This window comes from Xiphias gladius, chromosome 21 (genome assembly GCF_016859285.1).
Source record: "Xiphias gladius isolate SHS-SW01 ecotype Sanya breed wild chromosome 21, ASM1685928v1, whole genome shotgun sequence".
NCBI lineage: Eukaryota > Metazoa > Chordata > Actinopteri > Istiophoriformes > Xiphiidae > Xiphias > Xiphias gladius.
In genome coordinates, this window is record NC_053420.1 from 18,281,828 (window position 1) to 18,302,571 (window position 20,744).

At 40.8% G+C, this 20,744-nt stretch overlaps 2 protein-coding genes across 2 annotated transcripts; one reads left to right on the forward strand and one right to left on the reverse strand.

Moving 5' to 3' along the window:
* Window positions 1-6,248: 6,248 nt before the first annotated feature.
* On the reverse strand, window positions 6,249-9,234 carry LOC120783343 (ADP-ribosylation factor 3). Its single transcript, XM_040116285.1, has 4 exons — window positions 9,002-9,234; window positions 8,807-8,917; window positions 8,579-8,703; window positions 6,249-6,410 (listed from the first exon to the last, which is right to left on the reverse strand). The coding sequence occupies exons 1-4, from the start codon at window positions 9,147-9,149 to the stop codon at window positions 6,249-6,251; spliced, it is 546 nt and encodes a 181-aa protein (XP_039972219.1). The 5' UTR covers window positions 9,150-9,234.
* Window positions 9,235-15,015: 5,781 nt separating this feature from the next.
* fkbp11 (FKBP prolyl isomerase 11) lies at window positions 15,016-19,077 on the forward strand. The gene is made up of 6 exons (XM_040116283.1): window positions 15,016-15,366; window positions 15,492-15,554; window positions 17,129-17,216; window positions 17,334-17,367; window positions 17,516-17,586; window positions 18,866-19,077. Exons 1-6 carry the CDS (start codon window positions 15,241-15,243, stop codon window positions 19,072-19,074), a joined length of 591 nt encoding a protein of 196 aa, XP_039972217.1. The 5' UTR covers window positions 15,016-15,240; the 3' UTR covers window positions 19,075-19,077.
* The last annotated feature ends 1,667 nt before the right edge of the window (window positions 19,078-20,744 follow it).

Consider the following 20,744-nt stretch of genomic DNA (forward strand, 5'->3'; position numbering starts at 1 on the left):
TGGATGGATGCATTCAGCGTGTCTCGGAAGTCACAACACTTTTCCCCCTTGTTTTGTTTGTTTAGGTTTATTGATCATTAGTTATGATTGACCAATGCTTTGAAGGACTCATTTTGTAAAATGAAAATATGAACCGTGCAGTGAGTGTATATAGTGTATATAGTTTACACGTGGGAGGCTCTGGGTGATAATACACAGCAGGACTAGAGAGTCTGTGGAAAGTAAGTAAAGATTTATTTTTAAAGCATTTTTCTAAACAAAAGTCAGCCTACAAAGTTCTTCCCAATAACAGCATAAAATATCAATCAGACAAGACAAGACATAAGAGCGACAAAAAAAATAGAGTACGCATCAAAACAAAATTCACAGAATAGAAATAACATTTAAATCAGTTTAGAAAAGGTGAGGGAATATAAGTGAAAACTCAGCTGATGGGATGATCTAAACTATTCGTGAGTTTAGGGGCCAAGCCAGCGAATGCTTGTTCTCACTTCACTTCAAGTTCTGGGGCCAGAAAAAAAAACTGGAAAAAAACAAAGAGGAAAGAAAGTAATCCATACTTTCTAAAGTGCAAGTAAAACATTCTCCTGTGGCTGAGCAGGCTCAAAAAGAAAATCTGCAGGTTGCTGTGTGTGAAGTCCTGAAGGCAGCACTTCACTAAACAGCCACCAATCACTGTCCATTTACGCAACAAAAGCTTTCACAACAGTGTTGACGGTTGCCTTTATCTGAAAGTTTGACAGTCAAGACAGACCTGACAGGGGAATGTGGAGAGAGAGACAGACGACATGCAACAAAGGTTCCACTTCAGAACTGGCCAAGGGACATTTCATTTATATGGCACCTTTTGTTTCAAGGCCAGGTGGACGGCCCCAGAATGGCCTTTCTAATAATGTAAACCCGGGTGATTTTTAGGTAACACCAAGTGAAAAAAATGAGTGAGATATTCTATATTGTCCTTTCAGGCACTATGTCACATGTAACTAAATATATGAAGTAACTGTTCTCAGTACTGAAGTGCTTCACAACATGAGAGGGGCCATACGGAGGCATGTGTTTACTCCTATTCTGCATCAGTCGCACATTTGAGAAGGACAAGTCACACAAAGCGCTCACATTTCTGTGCTTAACCCCTGTAAAAATGCAAATATGGAGTGGAGGTATTGCATTCTTGACTCATTCTTTCAGCTATCATGTTTCATAAAATAGTAATTTATTAAGTTACTTTCCAAAACTCAATACAGTTCAGGTCCCTTTGGGCATTTAGCATCACATTGATAAACTGGTCATATAGAAATCTACAAGCCCAACTTGACTGTGACGTGGTTCATGATTAAGTAGCTTTATCATTACAGTCAGAACAGGTGAGTCATTTCCTCTTTCCTCTCATTACCTGAGAATGTGTCTCCTCAATAAAGAACGGAGCATTTTATTTCCCTTTAAAAAAAAAAAGTCATAGAACCTGTAATAACGGTCACTACTTGTACAAAAAAACAATAACAAATGCTAAAACATTTAAATGATGTGTCCTCTTCCTACTTCTCTGTGTGTGTTACTCTTTCACATTTGACCATTTCTTACATCTGTTGTCTAAGCAATGAAACTTGGACCCTTCCACTCCTTTTTGCTGGTGTCGGAAATGTAAGATTATTTTATCGCTGCATGACTTAACTGCTGTGCTTTTATGAGTTCTGCGTAAAAGCATCAGGTGAATGGTTGACGCTTAATTGTTGTTAAATGTTTCTTCCAGTGTTGACTGAATCAAGTCAAGTTGCACAGCTGGAAGTGTTCTCCTTGAACCCAGACTAAAATCTGGTTTGGTTAGAAAATCTTATCTCTTGCCATCTTCACATCTAGTTTGCAACTTAGGCTTGATGCAAACATCGTCTGCCTGCAAGAGTGGGCAAGCCAGCTGAACTGCTCTGAAGAAACTGGCTCTGCTTGCAGCTCCAGTCTGTCTGTCTCATACACAAACACACACAAACACATACAAGAAAACGTCCTCTGTTCTCTCTCTGGAAAGGTCTAATTACACAGAATTATACATCTGACAGAAAAATGTCTCTATTCTGCCGCAAAGAGTGAGCTTCTTTTCCCTACAGAGTCAACTGAAATGTAAAAGCGGCATTCAAAACAAATGGTTAATATTTCACCACGACCAGGAAGTCACAAAAGTATTTCTATTCTTTTTGTCCTCACAGAAACAACGTGTTGAATAACAGACCAATGTCCCAGAGGCATAAAAAGACTGTTTTAAACGTGTTTCCTCGTGTGTTTCCCGCAATACAGCGGCTTCAGAAAGTTTTCAGAACCCTTAACTTTTTGCCACATTGTGTCAGCGTTTTCATTTTAAATGTATAAAATTGTCATTTTGCCCATCAGTCTACATTCATCAACCCACGATGACAAAGTGAAAACATTGTTTTTAAAACGTTTTTCAAATTTAAAAAAAAAAACAAAAACTGAAATCTGTCATTCATAGAAGTATTCAGACCCTAAATTCCGTACTTTGTAAAAGCCCATTGGGCAGCGATTACAGCTACGAGTCTCCTTGGGTGAGTCGCTACACGTTTTGCACATCTGGATTTGTCCCATTCTTCCTGGCAGATCCTGTCAAGCTCTGTCAGATTGGATGGGAAGTGTCTGTGAACTGCCATCTTCAGGTCTCTCCGCAGATGTTCCGGGCCACTCAAGGACAGACAGAGACTTGTCCCGAAGCCAGTCCAGCGTTGTATTGGTTGTACGCTTCAAGTCATTGTTGTTCTGAAAGTTTAATTGTGTCCCTAGTCTCAGGTCTCGTGCGCTCTGGAGCAGGTTTTCTTCAAGGTCCTTCTCTCAATTCTGACCAGTCTCCCTGTCCCTGCCGCTGAGAAGCCCCCCACACTTACATGCACTGTGAATTGTGGGGCCTTATATACACAGGGGAGCCTTTTTAAACAATGTCAAATCAATTCAGTTTGCCACAGGTGGACTCCAGTCAAGTTGTAGAAACATCTCACGGATAATTAAAGAAAACAGGATGCACATGACCATAATTTGGAGTGCTACAGTAAACAGTCTGAATACTACTGAGATTTCAGTTTTTGATTTTTAATAAATTTGCAAAGCTTTCTATTAACATGTTTTCACATTGTCATTATGGGTTACTGAGTGTAGATTGATGGGCAAAAATGGCAATTTTTTCCATTGAAAATCAAACCTACAACAAAGTGTCTAAAAAGTGAAGGGGTCATAAGTCGAAACAGCCTCCACCCTCGCATAATTTCAGAGAGACCTGAAAATTCTGTAAACATTTCTATTACTATGGATATTTTCCCATGTTTAATTCAAAGCAGTTTTTATTTTATTTTGAAAAGCTGTTTAATTTGAAAACATTTTGTCCCACAGCTTCCCTACATGTCGCCCTCAAGCTTTTCGAAAAGTGTTAATAAATTCTAGTGGGACAACTTGCTTTATGTTTTTCATTATTTTTCTCAGACTTCACATTGCCAGATTAATGTAACTGAGTCCAAAAAATATTGGTATCTGCCCTTTAATGCTTGAGATTTGTTGACATTGGCTTTACTTCCTCATTGTTTTGGGCCCCTCAGACCTTGCCTCTGCTTGTGTAAAAATATTGAATTAAAAACCAACAACTTTTTTTCCTGTAAATATTGGCCTTACATAAATACATAAATGAGCACACGGCACTGTTATCACACTGAGTACAGAAATATTTCACGTTCTATATGTTATGTGAGCTAAGCATGAACAAAAAAATATAAAAAAAAAGACAAAAGTAATGTACAGTCTTATATACTATATGGCTCTGGTTCTGTGTGTGTAAAAAACTAACTAGCACAGCAATAAGATATAGATATATATAATAATATGTGGTGTATGCACATGTTGTCTGCTGTCTTGAGACCCCCCCAAACAGATGTGACGCACCGCACTGTGAGGCAGATTTTTCGAAAAAGTGTCATCAGTTCAAAATCAGGTTAATATTTGGAAAAGAATGAGTATTCAGAAGACAAAACAATGTGAAGTACGTTTACACGGATGGGACGGATGTCTGTTGCTAAATGCTGTCCTCTTCTGGTTAAAGCTTGTTACAGCAAACCAGTGTTGGTGTCAGTCGTCCATCACTTATGAACATGAATATAAAGTGTAAATATGTCAGCATGAGGTCCATCAGTAACACTCACTCAGAGCTGATGAGACAGGTCATACAGAAAATGGGTTTATTTGTAATACAGCAGGATTTTGTTTGTTGTCTTACATCACATACAGATGTCTCCATGCATTCAGCACTGAGTCATTTAGTCTTCACCGTTTTTATATCTACTTGTGTAACTATAACGGTACAGAATGAATCATCAGAGGTTCTTTTTTTTTTTTCAGCACTGATTATCATTGTTTCACAGACACAGTCTACATCAAAGTTTCTTTACACCCCGAAAACAAATCAAAGAAATCTACCGACAAATATGAATCAAGTATACTGGCAAAACAAAAGATACTATAGGACAAAACCTTTGCCTAATCATCTCGAACTGTGGTGCAAAACCTGCCTTTTCAGGCCATAGAGAAATAAATCTGTAAATCATTCTTTATACCGTAGATAAATATATGTGACTCAAAATCAGAAACAAACGAGCTGAGAGGAAATCAATTTGAAGTCATCACTAAACTTAAGGCCACAAAACCCAAATGATCAAACTCATGATTTAACATACAGTAGACGCTGTATAGGAACAATGCACTGATAGGTTGGTGGAGTGGATATATAGTATGTTGTACTGTCACAGGTGTATGAGTAGCGGTACCCATGTATGGCACACAGAAATAGTTTTACTGACAGAAATCTATGGATTCTGCTGGTATCAGAGGTGATGCAGTGACTCCTCTGTTGTTCAGAGGCGAGTCGTGGACGTGCTGATGAATCTCTGCACACTAAGACACCCACATATTGACCTGCTTACCCTGCTTTCTTTCACATGATTATGCAGACACATCGCAGAGGTAAAGGAAAATGCATGTCAAATAAATATCATTACAGCCGTTTATAGATTCATCAACAATATTCACATTCAGTAACACAGTTATCAGCAAGACACCCCCCCAATATGCACGTCAGAGACAAAAACACACAAAATGGGAGCAACCTGATGCAGTTTGAGTACTCATATGGACACACAAGAAGGCAGACAAGCAGCATCTGTGCAGGTCATGTGTGTTGTGTTTATGTGCAGGTTAACCTACAGTATATACTGCTTTCGTATTAAAAGACCGTAAAGCTGACCATACTGTTTTAAGCGCACGTTGACAACAAGCAGAAAGTGGTGACCGCGTTTGTTTCCGCATCCCACTGCGAATAGCACCCGAATACGATCAGGGCAGTTAGAGGAAATCTACAAACAACGTCAACATCCATGCAGTTCACGGGATGGAAGAGTATGCAACACTGTCAGCGAGCTCTACCAGGATGCATGCAGGTCAGGCAGTCGAGAAGGTGTTGTGCGTTTTAAAATATTTATAAAGGGTGGCTTCCACGCTTCGGGTTGCCTCACAGGGAGTAGAAAGACGTCACGGATATCAAAAGAATTCTGAAATGAGGCAGTAAGAGGATGTGTTGTTCACGATTAAGTCTAACTGGGCCGCTTCCACAATCACACACAGTACACATGTACACACTTTATCTGAGTATCAAAGTGCCTCAGCATTGCTCACAAATTAAGAGGAAGAGCAAAGTGAGTTATGGTGACATGAATCTGCCAGCTGTGATTGTTTTCAAACATGGCTCTGGAGAGGAAAAAAAAAACAGACGAGTTCTTTGCATGGAAGACTGACAGCTGAAAAACATACATCCACAAAAAGTCACATCTGACTCACGGCCGACTCAGTGGAGTCACACATGACTTGGTACAGCACCTGGAGACCAACATACAGTACACTGCACGTAAGGACGAGAGGCGGACACAGGAAAAGCAAGTGTCTGATGTGATTGCTTCACGGTTAGTGGTGCGTTTGTGTGTACGTGTGTGAGTGGTTAAATAGGGAGTACGTGAGAATTTGTTTGCAATGAGAACCGAAAACAATTAGAAACCTCAACAGACTGAAAATGAAAGCCTAGAATCTCCCCCAGACCCCGAATCTTGCTTTGCACCTATCAACCAAAACCCTTCTGCCTAACCCGTACCCCCATTCCCAAAACGAATAAAAAGGTGGACGGGTGTGGCTGTCGGCTGCTGTTTCCAGTTTTCTTCTTATTTCTTGTTCTTGAGTTGATTGGCCAGCCAATCAAGACCCTCATAGAGGCCGTCGCCGCTGGTGGCGCACGTGGCCTGGATGTACCAGTTACGGTGACGCAGGGAGTGTAGGCCCAACTTGTCTGTGATCTCGGCAGCGTTCATGGCGTTCGGTAAGTCCTGTCAAAAGAGGCAGGAGGTCAGTGAGGAGAAGGCGCTGCCCCTTAGTCTAGGAAAGTCAAGGATTAGCGATAAGCCTTGTGTGTGTGACGCTAAACACAGGACAGCTGGTGACTTGATATAATGTTTGGGTTGAAGTATGCATGTATGCATTTACTGTGGATATGTGTGTGTACATGTATGTATATGTTAAGTCAATTATTCGATTATGCATTTGACAAAAACAATCGTTTAAATCATTTTTCCAGGAAATACATTAAAAACTCTCGGGTTCCAACATTTTCATTGTGAAGATTTGCTGCTTCTTTTTGTCCTATATGATAGTAAATTAAATATCTTTGGTTTTGTTTTTTGAATTTTATTTTTTTGGTCGGACACAACAGGAACTCTGAAGTATTCACCTTGGGCTCTGTGAAATTGTAGATGGCATTTTTCACATTTTATAGACCAACAATTAATCAATTAATCCAGAAAATAATCAGCAGATAAAATAATAATGATAATATATGTTACTTGCAGCCCTAGTGATGTGTTTGCAGTTATATGGTGTACAATTACATGGTAAACCTTAAGGGAATTGTTCAATGTTTTGTGTCATTCACTAATGCGCTTTCTTGCAGAGAGTTAGATGAGAGGATACCACTCTCATATACACTCAGTTGCAGTTTATTAGGCACACCCAGTTAAAACTAATGCAGTCTAATACAACAGTCCTGCAATAAATCTTGCCTTCATGGAGGTTATAATGTTCAGTTTTTAGTGAAGCTGTTTTAAAGAGTTGGTGATACAACAGCGTGATCATTTTAGAGGATGTGAGGTGCGGTGAACTGTATTGCATTGTACAGAGAGGAGTTTCTGGTATTTAACCTACCTTCATTAATATAAATGGGGTTGACAAAATAAGAGAAACAATAGAAACACCTGTCCATTAGTTTGTTTAGCGATAACGTAAACACATTTCAATAGATGTCAAACTTTTCCTTTAAGCTTTAGTTAATGAACACCACAAAGCAAACAACCACCATTAGCGACGGAGAGAAACCGTATGGCGGGATAATATAAATTCAAAGCCTAAGATTTTAAGGTATTATCTCTCCCCAGTGAAACTGCAGAGTATAGGTTTGGTTAAAAATGAATTACGTTGGAAAGGTTGTAAGCAGAAAGCTTTTTAATACAGTGTAGTCGAAATATTTTACATTTGGGTTTCCCCATTTTTTTAATCACCTAAACTAAGTCAGCTCTGCAGCAGGACAGAAATAGAGCTGAAAAGATTGGTCAATAAATCCATAAGTCGTCTGACAGAAAATTCATTGGTGACTATTTTGATAATCAGTTTTGATCATTTTTGAAGCAAAAATGTCAAAAATTCTCTGGTTGTCGTATCTTACAATGTAAGGATTTGCTGCCTTTTTGTGTTTTATTATTATTATTATTATTATTATTATTATTATTATTATTATTATTATTATTATATTTTTTTGTTTATTATTTTAAACCGAGTATTTTGGGGTTTTGGACTACAGGTTGGACAAAACAAGACACTTGAAAGGTGTCATAGTTTCCAACTACAGGACACTTTGACTTTAACTGTTTTCTGACATTTTCTAGAAATGTTGCATTGAAAAATTAATTGATTGTGCTAAAAAATAAGAGGCAGGTTAATCAGTAATAAAGCCCTAGACCAATTAATTACTATTACTATTTATCAATTATCAACTGTCTTTCACAGCAGCAGCTGCTCAAACTACTCTATGGAACTGGAAAATCATTTTAATATAGTGGAAACGGTAATATTCATGTGGGGCATTCAGTGTGGTTTGACCCAGATTATTCTATGTGTTTATCTTTTCGATGTTACCTTTACGTTATGCCCCCCCCCCCTCTTTTCATTGACCTGAAAGTCATGAATTCTGAAGGACACATTTTTTGATTCACCCATTCAGTTTCTTTTCATCATTCGCATACAGTATTTCAAACTGTCTTTGAATTTAGATCATAAATAATTAAATAATTATATCAGCTTAAAGCAGAAGTTGAATTTTATCTCAAAGATAGACTGGAAAATAGGTTTATGGGGGTTGATCCTCCACTACAAGCCCGTTTTATATGCATATGTACTGTGTATGCTTGCACGGTATATACATCCAAAACAGTAATGGTTTTCTTGCCTGTTTATTGGCAAACACAAGGAGGACTGCATCCCTCAGCTCATCCTCGGCAAGCATCCTCATCAGCTCCTCTCGCGCTTCGTTCACACGCTCTCTGTCATTACTGTCCACCACAAAGATTAGACCTGAAACAGTGAGGAGAACACGCTAAATCAAATATTTCCTGAAGAAGAAGAGAAGTGTTCCTCCGGTTGGGTCTGGCGCTACCCTGTGATTAGCTCTGCTCACCCTGTGTGTTTTGAAAGTAGTGTCTCCAGAGGGGGCGGATCTTGTCCTGCCCACCCACGTCCCACACGGTGAAGCTGATGTTCTTGTACTCCACCGTCTCCACGTTAAACCCTGGAGACAGGAGCAAGGTCATGCAACAAGCAGTGGCCTATCTAATAGTGTGCATGAAGATACGTTACTACTCTGTGCACCTACCAATGGTTGGGATTGTGGTGACTATTTCCCCCAGCTTGAGCTTGTAGAGGATTGTTGTTTTTCCTGCAGCATCGAGCCCCACCATCAAGATCCTCATCTCCTTCTTTCCGATGAGGCTCTTCAGCAAATTCCCAAAAATGTTCCCCATGATTGAGGTTTTTAAACTTCAGTGTGCGGCTACAATCGTGATGCCAGATGCCAGTCTCAGTTGTCGAGCAGGGATAAATTACAAAGGAGGGCTGAAAGGAAACAGAGCAAATAACCATTTAGTAATACTTGTAAGTGTGTTGCTATATTGCAAGGAAAACATCATATGAATGATGCTGGTCTAAATTATTAACATGTTGGAATAAAGACAGAATTATTGATAAGCCAAACAGTCTGCAAAGCCTTTGTAAAGTTAAAGCGGAAGAAATGCTCCAGCCAACCCCCTCTCACATTTCTAAAAAAACAGTAAACCACAAGAAAATCTCACCTCCACATGCAGTCCCCAAGACAGGTGCATAGCTATGCTAATCGCCCACAGTCATTATCACAGAGAGGGTGAAGGAGATGCATGTCAGTGCCATGACTCCAGGCCACAGCACAGTCTGCTCAGACCCCTCTTGCTGTTTTTTTTTTTTTTTTTTTTTTCTCCTTCAAATGTTAGCCTGCAACATTGCCAAGCCCTCGGAGCACATGCAAAATGTCCTACATTACCAGGCCTGGCTTGAACGCATTCAGTAGAAGTCTAGCACCAAGCCACCTGGTCTAAAACAGAGACGGAGAAGATGGTAGACTACATTTCCCCTGGAGTCCAGATAACGCTCAGCAGTACATCTGAACATGTTAAAATGCCTCCTAGTGTATAAATATTGTACGTCAAGTCCATGTTATTTGTATAGCCCGTGATTGCAAATCACTGGCCTCAGTGGGCTTTACAATCTGCACAACGTGCAGCATCCTCCATCTTTACCAACCTCGATTCGCATTAGGAAACAGAGTTCAACAGTGAAGAAGAAACCTTAGGAAGAGCAACAGAGTAGGGATCCCTCGGTCAGGATGGACAGACGTGCAATAGGTGTCAAATATAAAGAGTAAGCAGAGAAAGCAATAGTAAAAATGCATTACTGGGAGAGAGAATGACAAGGTGAATAAAGTTCAAACATATAGATAAAGATATGGATCAGAGAAGCTATCTAGCAACTTTCAGGTGCCACGTAGTACTGGTAGGACCAGGGAGTGGCCAAAAAGTTTTGAATACACAATTTTCAAGACAGGATATGAGTAATATTTATTCTGAGTGTCCAAAGTACACACTGCCCCATTTTTCCTACTTTTTCAGCACAGTCTGGTGAAATAAAAGTGAGATGCGTTGCCCCAAGACGAATGTCTTCTACGTGCACAAATACATCCTCGGACGGTGGTTTATGTGCTGAAAAATGTGCTATGCGAGGAACCACGGCGCCCGCTCCTATTCACAATAATACACCGTGTCTTCCTTCATTCTCGAGTGTGAGGATACCGTGGCTCCGTTGACACGTTTGATGCATCTACAAGTCGTGAAAGTCCCTAGAGTTTAATGATCATCCTAGGGGACTCGGCAACGCGAGAAATAGACGCTAAAAATAAAAAATAGCGACCTGAGCAGATATGAGCTGCAGCCCTGTCCATGGTGCTGAAGAGGATCGACAGACTGTCACTGCCTGGCACCGGCTCCGCGAACACACGGTGTTTAACCAAATGGGAGCAGCGGCAGGGCTGCGACATGCCGCTCTGATCGTGTTCACCCAGCCCCCCGGTGACTCCGGTTACGTTAGCCGGGGCTGCTACGGTAGGTAACGTTACCGCTAACCTGCCGCGATCAGCCGTCGACGTCGGCCCCGCGCATCCCTCCGCTTCGGCAAAGGGCTTCGCGGCTCATTTCGGCACACAGGCTTGATTTGATTCCCCCTATCGGGGGATCCGTTCTAAACTCATTTGCCGGTCTATTTCAGCTGTAATCGCTGTAATCGACGAGACATGACGGTGGCTAGCCAGTATCTGCCGTCCCCCCCGTGATCCACCCCATTCATCCATCCTCAGCGGGCACCCTGCAGCCAGCGAGCCGACCCGCCGCTGCTACAGCCCGGACAACGCCGAGGCGACACAACCGCCACGGGACGGACATCAAACCGACTATTATTTTATCACCTGCTGGGACCTACGCGTATATTATCGGGTTGATGGTGGTGCCAATGCCCTCGCTTACCTTAGCTGAGCAGTCCTCTACTAAATGTCTCACGATATTTTCCGGGGGACAACTCAGCAGTGAGGGAGATCTCGCGAGAGTGGCTGTCAAGACCAAACCGAAATTTTGTTGACAGTCCTGCTTTTTGAAAGGACGCTCGAACAACCAGCTTTTGTTAACGACTGGACATATTTCTGTCAGTTTCTGGAGCACTGTCCCCTCAGTCCTGACTTGTTTGAGAAAATGCATAAGAATATTTTCATATATAACAAACGCTGTCGCAGTAAAATGGCTCTGCACAGGTCAGTGACTGGTCTCCCTTGTTTTTACTACTGGCCCATGGTTTCATTTCATATCTGTGTCTACCTATCCCAGACTCAAATACAGCCTCTCAGATATTCATTTTCACCGATTAGTAATGGAAACATCTAAGCAAAAAATCACAGGTTTGGGGAACTGATTGTGTTTACAGCTAATAACTTTTTTAAAAAAAAACCTATTTAAAGTCCCTGTACACTTAGGGTCCACCAGCACAGGTGATTTAAATGTTTCTGGTTGAATAGAATTCGTCTCAGGAGTGTGTGAATCTCTAAAAACCTCATAGAATGAGACTGACCATGCATTTATCATTCTTACAGACATTTTTACAGCACACATTTTGAATTGTCACAGTCAGAAAAGCACTGGTTTTGCTAATAACATTAACAATGGCTTTATCTATGTATAAAATTGTATAACTGGAGTCAGTCTTTTGACTAATGTAATTTGTATAAGAACATTTCCAGGACAGGCTCACAGTGACAATGCAAAATGCTGAGTGGCATCACCAGCTTCCCACTTCTGACCATCTGAGATGGGTTTCCAAGAGATGAGCAAAAGCTACACGCTTGCTTTACCGCATTGTAATGAGTTGTATGTGCAATTAACATCAAGTTCAGCAAAGGTGTCTGAAGTGGAAATAAACTAAAATTACGAGATGAAGAATTTGGAAGTTGTAATAAATCTAAACACTACTGAGCCTATATAAAGATCCTGTTGTGAAGTTACTGGGTTTCCAGGAAATGGTGAAATGGTCTTCGGTATTCAATATTTTCATCAGCAGATGGGGATCAAAATAAAGTTTCTAAACTGAAGTATTCAAAGTAGTTAAAAATAGTGCATAAAAGAGAGCAATTCAGTGTGACATAATCCTGATTTATGAAATTGCCACACAATAAGACTTATAATGACTTTTCAGATCATAATGACTTTTTTTTTTACCAGCTATTACCAAAGAAAACCTATTACCCATGGATAGTGAAGTTTAAAACCAAAGAGCTATGTCATGCAGTAGTTGAATGTGGTGATGGGGCAATAGATCCAAAAGAAAAAAAAAACAAAAAACTGTTGTTTTACCAGCATACACTTAGCTACTTCTGTGATCCGAGGGAGGAAGTAGGTCTTATCTTAAGTTGACACACAAGGATGAGTCATTCATTCCTATTTCAGTGCTGCACTGAGACAGTGTTTTAATGTACCGTTCTTGATCATACACCTGTTTAGATTAGGGGAGTTGGAGTTTTCTGTAAATTCAGCCCTTTAGACCCACACATTTGCTTCGATGAGTTTGGATGTTTGGTTTCATAGTTAGGCATGAATAAGCAACATGGTGCTTCAGCCTGGCGAGCAGTGTGGGATGAAACCCCAGTACATTTATAATTTGATTTCTGTTTTAGTTAGCACCAGAGCTTCTTACTAAACTTACTCCTTTCTACATGAAAAACTATACTTTGTCCAATGTATGAGCATGTGGCACAAATACTGCAATCTGTTCTAGTCATACCTCCACCATATCCTGCTGGCAAACAAAGGACTTGTGGGTTTGAGACTGTTGGTGATATAAATGCTTGTAGTTTTGCAAGTCATTGTTGCGAAAAAGGTGGAAAGATGAAAGGAGCTGAGTCATCCCTTCCTTAACACATCAGGTTAAGGACTACCAGGAAAAATCAATCTATCTATTTGACATGCATGACTTTGAGCTTGACATTTTAGGTGGCGATAGAGGGGAAAGTGAGGGAATTATAATGTTGGGTATCTGACAATATCGTACAGGATTGGAGGAGAAGGATATTACTGAGAAGAGAAGACTTCGCATCCTTACTAATTCACATTTTGTTCCTTTCCCCTATAAGCTTTTCACAGAGTCCAATGCAACCATTTTTATCTCTTCCCCCGACATACACCGACCAGCCACGACATTTAAACCAGTAAGTAGTTTTAATGTCGTGCGTGTGTGGTGTAGGTTTGCTGAACGTCCCATGTGCTAATTGAGCATCACATCTGCACCTAATACCAGACCTGCTGACGTTTCATGCCCCTGTAAGAAGGTTTCTGTCGGACAGAGCTCCTACGTTTAACTGAAACTAAAAATAAGTGATGAAAGTGAGTCGTGGGTGAAGACTACTAGTCTTGTTTTCACCAGCAGTGATGCATCTCCTGTTCTTTCTAAATAAAAGAAATAATGAAGAATTACATACAGTATGTTGTTGAATATACTGTTAATCAACTTTGAATGTGACTACATGATTTTTATTGTGTTTTACATATTTATGGCTGCTTGCACATAGATTTTCATTTTAGTTTTGGATTGGACTTTTATTGGTGGTTTAATACCACACGACCAGGGGGCCCTGGAGCAAAAAATGGGATGTGGGCCCCTATTGACCCTCTATTTCTCCCACTCTCCTTGCATCATATATGTACTAGTTATTGATTAAGAATTACTTTGTGGTACTTTAATAAAGTAAGCGCTTATTTGTATATACCTTTTATAATGAGGTCATGAATAAATAATTGAACTGGTAAACCTGAGGCCTCCCTGAAGGTCTGGTGCCCCAGAGCAGTTGTTTTTTCTTTTACCTGGTTGTTAATGCAGTCTTGCACACATCCAGTCTACCTGCTCTGTATGTGACATGTGTCATCTGTAAAACGTATGCAACTGGACATAATCATGTGAGATAACTGCATATTAACTAACTATGTTTGCAAAGAGTGGGATGACGTTCAAAATGTAGTTATATGATTTCAAAGGCCCCGTGAACATGTTTTGTTAATGAGATTGCCCGACAGGAAAACAACATAAAGTCAGCCCGAGAAGGTTATGTTTTCACCCGGGTCTGGTTTGTTTGTCTTACGGCAGGATTAGGCTGAAACTACTGAACTTGGTGGAGGGACTGGGCATGGGCCAGGGGCAATTCCAGATCATTTACTACGGACTTGAATTTTTGTCTTGGAAAGTCCGGTGTATGTCGTTTGACACGGGCACTGACGGAGTGCCCGTCTTGTTCATGTGTATTATATTTACACTTTTCTTCGTGCTTTACTGGTGTTGTTTTCACTATTGAATCCAAATCTGACGCCGGTGGGTTGCTTGCTTCCACTCCCTCACAGTCCCGATGAAGCAGATCAGCTGAGTGTTAAACAATAACTAAAAAAAACCCCCAAAAAATCCAAACTTGATCTTATTGTTGTGACTGTTGCCCACTTAGCCGCGTGGAGAAACCTTTCCTTTGGGAACAAGCCTTCATGGACTCTGACATCATTTCCGCGTTGAATCCGCCTTTCTCGTCATCTTCACATCGCCAGAGTCGGTGCCGGTGGGCCAGCGAGGGGGACTGGCAGCGACGTGGCGTCTCGGCTGCGACGGGGCATGCCTGCTCCTGAACACCTCCAGCGTGGAGCAGCGGAGCCGGGCAGAGGCTGCACACCACCGCCCCCCAGCGCCTCCGCGGCGCGCCGCTTCCGCTTCCCACCCACGGCCGCCTGGTGGGACGCTGGCGGAATGTATGAGGCGGGCTCTTCAGGGAGACCCAGGTGTTGGGACAACGTCCACGGACTGCGGGTCCTTATCGCCACAGCATTATAACACATCAGCATAAGCCCCGCTGAGCCATTTTGGACAGAGGAGGCAACAGGCGGACCGTGCAGCTCGGCTTCTCTCCCCCCGGTCCCCGCTGCTGTGCGTGCAAGGAGCCCACACGGAAGTTGTAGGATGGCAGCTCTTTTCCAGAAGTTCACAATGAACACCAGCGTTTTGCTGCTCCTGCTCGCAGCTCTCACCCGTGGACTCGCACAGGGAGAAGCGGATGCAGCCGAGGAGCTGCAGGTGGAGACCTTGGTGAGTACGACACGTGTATTACAGTGTAACACAGTCACACTGCAGTAAGAACAGCAGCCCCAGCACAATAACACCCGCTGCCAAATAAATGCAACTGTGTTAACAGTCAACTCTGCTGTCCCAAGGTGAAGCCCGAGACTTGCTCCGTACTTTCCAGGGTGGGAGACACGCTGCAAATCCACTACACGGTAAGACAAATAAACAGGAACCTATTCAGTGCCGACCACACGAGTAACTGGTCTAACGACCCAGTCCGCTATGTGTGCATTTGACAAAGATTTGTAGATTTGAAGGGCCCGGCTGACGGCGAGCGCAGCGGTTGTCAATGTGGCACCTTCTGCATGCACCACGCGGACACCGCCGCGCTCTTGCGCGGAGACCGCGTATGAATGGTGAACAGATCTGGTGTCCCTGGGACTGAAGATGGGACAGATGGTTTCAGTGTGTTGAGCAGATCGCCCGTGCCCCCGCTGTGGAGCGATGGGGCGGTGCAACACGTCAGCAGTAACGGCTCTGTGTGTCGGTGGGCTACGCCACGGCCAGTTCTCCCACGCCTTGCGCCGGAGGCTGGTGGTCGTCGGTCCCCAGTCCTCCGAAAACTCACAGTCCTACCCAGAGTTTCAGCTGTGCTTAAAGTACACACTTAGTCCCAACACGAAAAACTACAGAAGGTCCGTTAACTTGTTTAAAACTTCTGCACTGAAAGTATTTCCCGAATCCTTAAAGACTCTTCCGAATACTCTGTCGACTGCACGATCAAAAATAAGGTTTTTTACCATCCAACGCACCACTTTATCATTCATACAAAATAATGTGTTCATATTTTGCTTGTGTTTTACAAAAAGACCAAGGACAAAGGGATAGGACATTTCCTATCCTGATACCTGGAGAGGAAATACAGTCCCACCTTGAGAATCTTTTTTACCACTGCAACAACTACTCCTCCTGGGGTCCATATTAAAAATATACAATATAATTAACAAATGCTCACACATATACTACATACAGTACATAATACAGCTGCAATAGCACTATTATACCAACACAATAAAAGATTACAAAACCAATTCAATCTCCAACTGAATATAACATGGAGTTAGGCAATGTGAGAAGGGTAATTATTTTATTACAATAGATCTCAATGTAAATGGACTTGATCGTCTCCATCACTTCAATTCAGCACCTGGAACTAAAAACATAAAACCTACCGAATAAGCCTAGGCGGGTTTGTAATTGAAAATTAACAATTAACAATTTAGGAACAGCTTGGGTCTTTGGTGGAAATAATGACACAGATAAGACAAACCTTGATTTGCCCATTGAACATTTGTGTAGAAACTGCCCATCTTTGAGCGCTGTGGCTTATATTATCAAAAGCTTCATCAAGGTCTGTTGTAGGCCAGTAGTGCATCTACGAATATAGTTTCTAAGATGAAACAGATGAAAGATGAACATTTCCCTGTAATTTTAGTTCCTAATTTCAATATATCAAAGTTTATACACCCAAATGTGTGTTTTTAAAATTATTTTATAAAAAGTGCAAAAATATAAGGTGTTCAAACTTTTTGGAACAGCATTTTTTAAAAATGTTTTGCATGATGTATCCCCGTGGCTATAGGTCCTTGACTGAAGCAAAACATGTCAAAACCACAATTATTTTTTTGCTTTCCTAAAAAAGCAAGAAAAAATCAAATCAAATCCAATCCCCTTCTCAAAAGTTTGCACCAAATACATGAAAATTTAAATAACTTTCACTGTCCAGGGTAAACTGATGGATGGAAAGGTGATCGACTCATCACTGTCCCGGGACCCTCTTGTTGTCGAGCTGGGGAAGAAGACAGTTATTGCCGGTAAATTAACAAATGATAATGCTTTCAGTGACCGATTTGGTTACATCGGAGAGATAACTACAGCCTGGAATGTCTTTGTTGTGCTGATTGAATTTCTCTCTGGGATTTTCTCATCAGGTCTGGAACAAAGCTTGCTTGGCGTGTGTGAAGGGTAAGTGAAAAAAGTAAAGGTCCATTGGGAAGAAAAAGCTTAGCAACACAGTCAGTTCAAAAAAAGGCCAAAGTTAATGGCTTTGTGATAGAATCTGAGAAAGGCTTTATCAGTAACTGTGTTGTATATTTCTCATTCTCTCATTCAGGCAAAAAATCAAAGCCACTATTCCCTCTCACCTTGCATATGGAAAGAAAGGTTATGCTCCTACGATTCCAGGTACTGAATACACGCGCGCACAAGTCAGCGCACGCTGAAAAGGCACAAGAGCTTGATTAAGAATTTGAGAAACTGCACCACTACACATATACTACAGCACAGGAATGGCTAATGATGTTAAAGTCAACATCACAATGTTAATGAGAATATTTTCATTTATATATATGTAATGTTATGGCACATGTATGCAAACTCTTATACAATAAACAATTTGGAGTTGAATGTTCCAATAATGAGGTATATATTTGCAGAAAGTCCCCATTCTGTAAATACTGAAGACCAATGTTTGCACTTCATTGTGACACAGCTATGATAATTTAACTTTAGCACAAGCACTTGGAACATTTTTTTAAGAATAAGGCTGCTGTTATTTTTTATTTTCTCATTTTCAACAACTTCCATGACAAGACCAAAACTTCCCAGACTCTCAGCCCCGAGACCAGTTGTTCCTACTGAGGATGTAAATGTTTAAATGTGGCCACAAATATCAAGTTTCATTTTCAAATGGTTTCCTAAAACAGCTGGGCAGTGTAGCTTTGAGCAAATTCTACTTAAATGGGAGTAAGGCGTGTATTTCATTGGGGACTACTTTCAGCTGCGGATTAATACGCACTAGTGAGTAATTACATCGGCTGGATGGTGTACTGTATGTGGGGATGACTCAAAAATATTGAAAAAATAAATGTGGCTCAGTAAAGTGTTTTTAATTTTTTTTTAAATCTTCCCTAGGATTTTTTTGTAAATAGGATTCATTTACAAGAAAAATATAAACTATGACTAGAGTCATCCTGTAAATATGTTGGTGAGGCTTTTTTTCTTTTTTAGATGTAATATTATATATTTTATTTTATATTTCATATCCTCATTTATTAACATATGCAAACAATATAGATAGGCGACAAGTTAAACGAAAAACCTGGATAAATGAGCGGTGAAACAACAACTACAGTCGCTTTCATACAGGCCCGAGGGGTCACTGAATGGTTTCGTGAGTATTAAAATGGTGTGAATCACATGTTATGGCCTTCACAGTCACCACATATCAACTCAACTGAACACCTATGTCAGATTTAGGAATTAAATTTTAAACAGCACTCTTGACCACCATCATCAAAACATCACATCTTAGATCCTGAACCCCCATAAGGATCTAAGACATTATGTATATGATATTTTTCTGTTCCAAAAAATGCTACCAAGCATTACACTTCATGTTGTACATGTATAACTGTGTATTTTTACACAGAATTATTATGAACTTAGCTATGATCTGTCCTAGGTGATGCAGCTCTTGAGTTCGAGGTGGAGGTGATCTCGCTAACACAGCAGACGCCGTGGCAGAAAATGGTCAATGATGTGTTACCGCTCGTGTGTTTGGCCCTGGTGCCCACTCTGCTCAGCTTGGTGGGACTCTACCTCTACAAAAAGGCCAGCGCCCAGAAGCCTAGCAAAAAGAAGGCAAAGGATAAGAAGATCAAGAAGAAATAAGGACAAGGCACAGAACTATTTAAATAAAAAAATTTTAATTGTACTTTTTCTTCTTTGTGTTTATTTAGTATTAATAATATGCTTTTAATAGGTGTATTAAGACCTGGGATTACGGTTTTATGAGAATACAACAGTTATCTTTTAAGGTCAGTGTTTAGAGTATGTTCTGTACTATTAACAGCTTCAGTAACAGTGATATTTCTCAGCACTAACAGGGAAATTGAAGCGGATGGTTCCTGTGTCAGATTGTGTATAACCAGACGCAGCGGCAGCTGCCAAAACCCCAATAAATCTGTACAACTCTTCACTAAAGGCAGAAAAATTGTGCTCAGCTATTAACAAATACATTTTAAGTAACAGTTAAACTGCATATTACAGGACTGCAGAAGTTTAAAAATCTCTGCTCCTTTAGATAGTGGCTCAATCACAAAAAAAATCTTTTAACCATAATGTAAAAAGACGTTTCTACACAGCAACGGGACATTATGTTAAAGTGCAAAGACAGAAATGTTAGAACAGCTTGCAGAGTGCTTCCCTGACATGACGCTACAGCTCACATGAGCCTTCTTAAGTGTGTTTTTCTTTAGGTGTTTTGTATAAGAATCTACTGAATAGCATTTTTGTGCAAAGACCTGCTCATTTGTAACAGACAATTAAGGAAGAGCGCCACTGGAAAGCCTTCTGTAGAAACTGACTAATTACCAGAAAGGCTACATGTTACTTTGGAGATGATGGCAGCATCATCCGAGGGACTTAGATAAATAAACCTTGCCTTCTTTTTTGAGGAGGACCAAAAGGAGACATTAGAATAGCAAGTGAATAAATAAGGAATAATGTGAAGTGTTGACAGATTCCTCTAAATACACTTGCTTATCCTGCAGCTCTTTCATCTCTATGTCACAGTGCATCTCCTTCTTGGCCTCGCTGAAGAGGAGAGATGCAAAAATATATGCCCCATTTGTACAAGTGTGTAGTTAAATGAAAGACCTTCTAAAAAGTTCCCCTACTTTGATGTCATTGTGAGCGCTGCTGTTTCTAACGGCTTCACTGTCCCGTTTGCTGTAGAGATATTAAAAGTCACATCTTCCAAATGGATTAACCTTTCGATGCGGTGCCATCAATAGGTTTCTCAAAGAATATGTGTCTCCGCTTCAACACAGCACTGTCCCATTGTTTGACCTGAAGCCCAGCTGTAACTATTTGGAGGACGTCCAGTAGTATATGCCTGGTAGCTTATGCACAAGAGATGTAAAGAACTAAACCTGTTATTTTGCATGTTTATCCAACATCCTACAAGCGACGTGCGTTACTTGCGACGTTTTTTAAGTCAATAGAATTGGGGAAATTTTTTTCTATCTTCCATGTAGCTTTTCATTCCCGCGAAGTATGAACATCAATTCGCAGACCTAAAACTTGCTTGAGTATCGCACTGAAGATTATGTTCGTTCAGTTTTCCTCAAAGTTGCAATACTGTTGGGGGGAAATGCAGTGCAGACGTCTGTGATCATTTATACACTTACAGCTACATTGCCACAAAAACTGCATTACTCACTTTCATCTGATTCAAGCAAGCTTCATGTCTGCAGAAGTATTTTCATACCTTGCAGAGATAAGAAAAACGCATTTCTAAATCTAAAACATTACAGCAAGCTTTGGAAAATTATTTGGCT

Bases quoted from the DNA above. Each gene is read 5' to 3' on its own strand.
- LOC120783343 (XM_040116285.1), bottom strand. From the start codon at position 9,149: ATGGGGAACATTTTTGGGAATTTGCTGAAGAGCCTCATCGGAAAGAAG. The intron at 8,918-9,001 runs GTAGGTGCACAG...TCCTGTCTCCAG, and splicing joins CACCACAATCCCAACCATTG to GGTTTAACGTGGAGACGGTG. The intron at 8,704-8,806 runs GTGAGCAGAGCT...TCACTGTTTCAG, and splicing joins CTACTTTCAAAACACACAGG to GTCTAATCTTTGTGGTGGAC.
- fkbp11 (XM_040116283.1), top strand. From the start codon at position 15,241: ATGGCAGCTCTTTTCCAGAAGTTCACAATGAACACCAGCGTTTTGCTG. The intron at 17,368-17,515 runs GTAAGTGAAAAA...TCTCTCATTCAG, and splicing joins TTGCTTGGCGTGTGTGAAGG to GCAAAAAATCAAAGCCACTA. The intron at 17,587-18,865 runs GTACTGAATACA...GATCTGTCCTAG, and splicing joins TTATGCTCCTACGATTCCAG to GTGATGCAGCTCTTGAGTTC.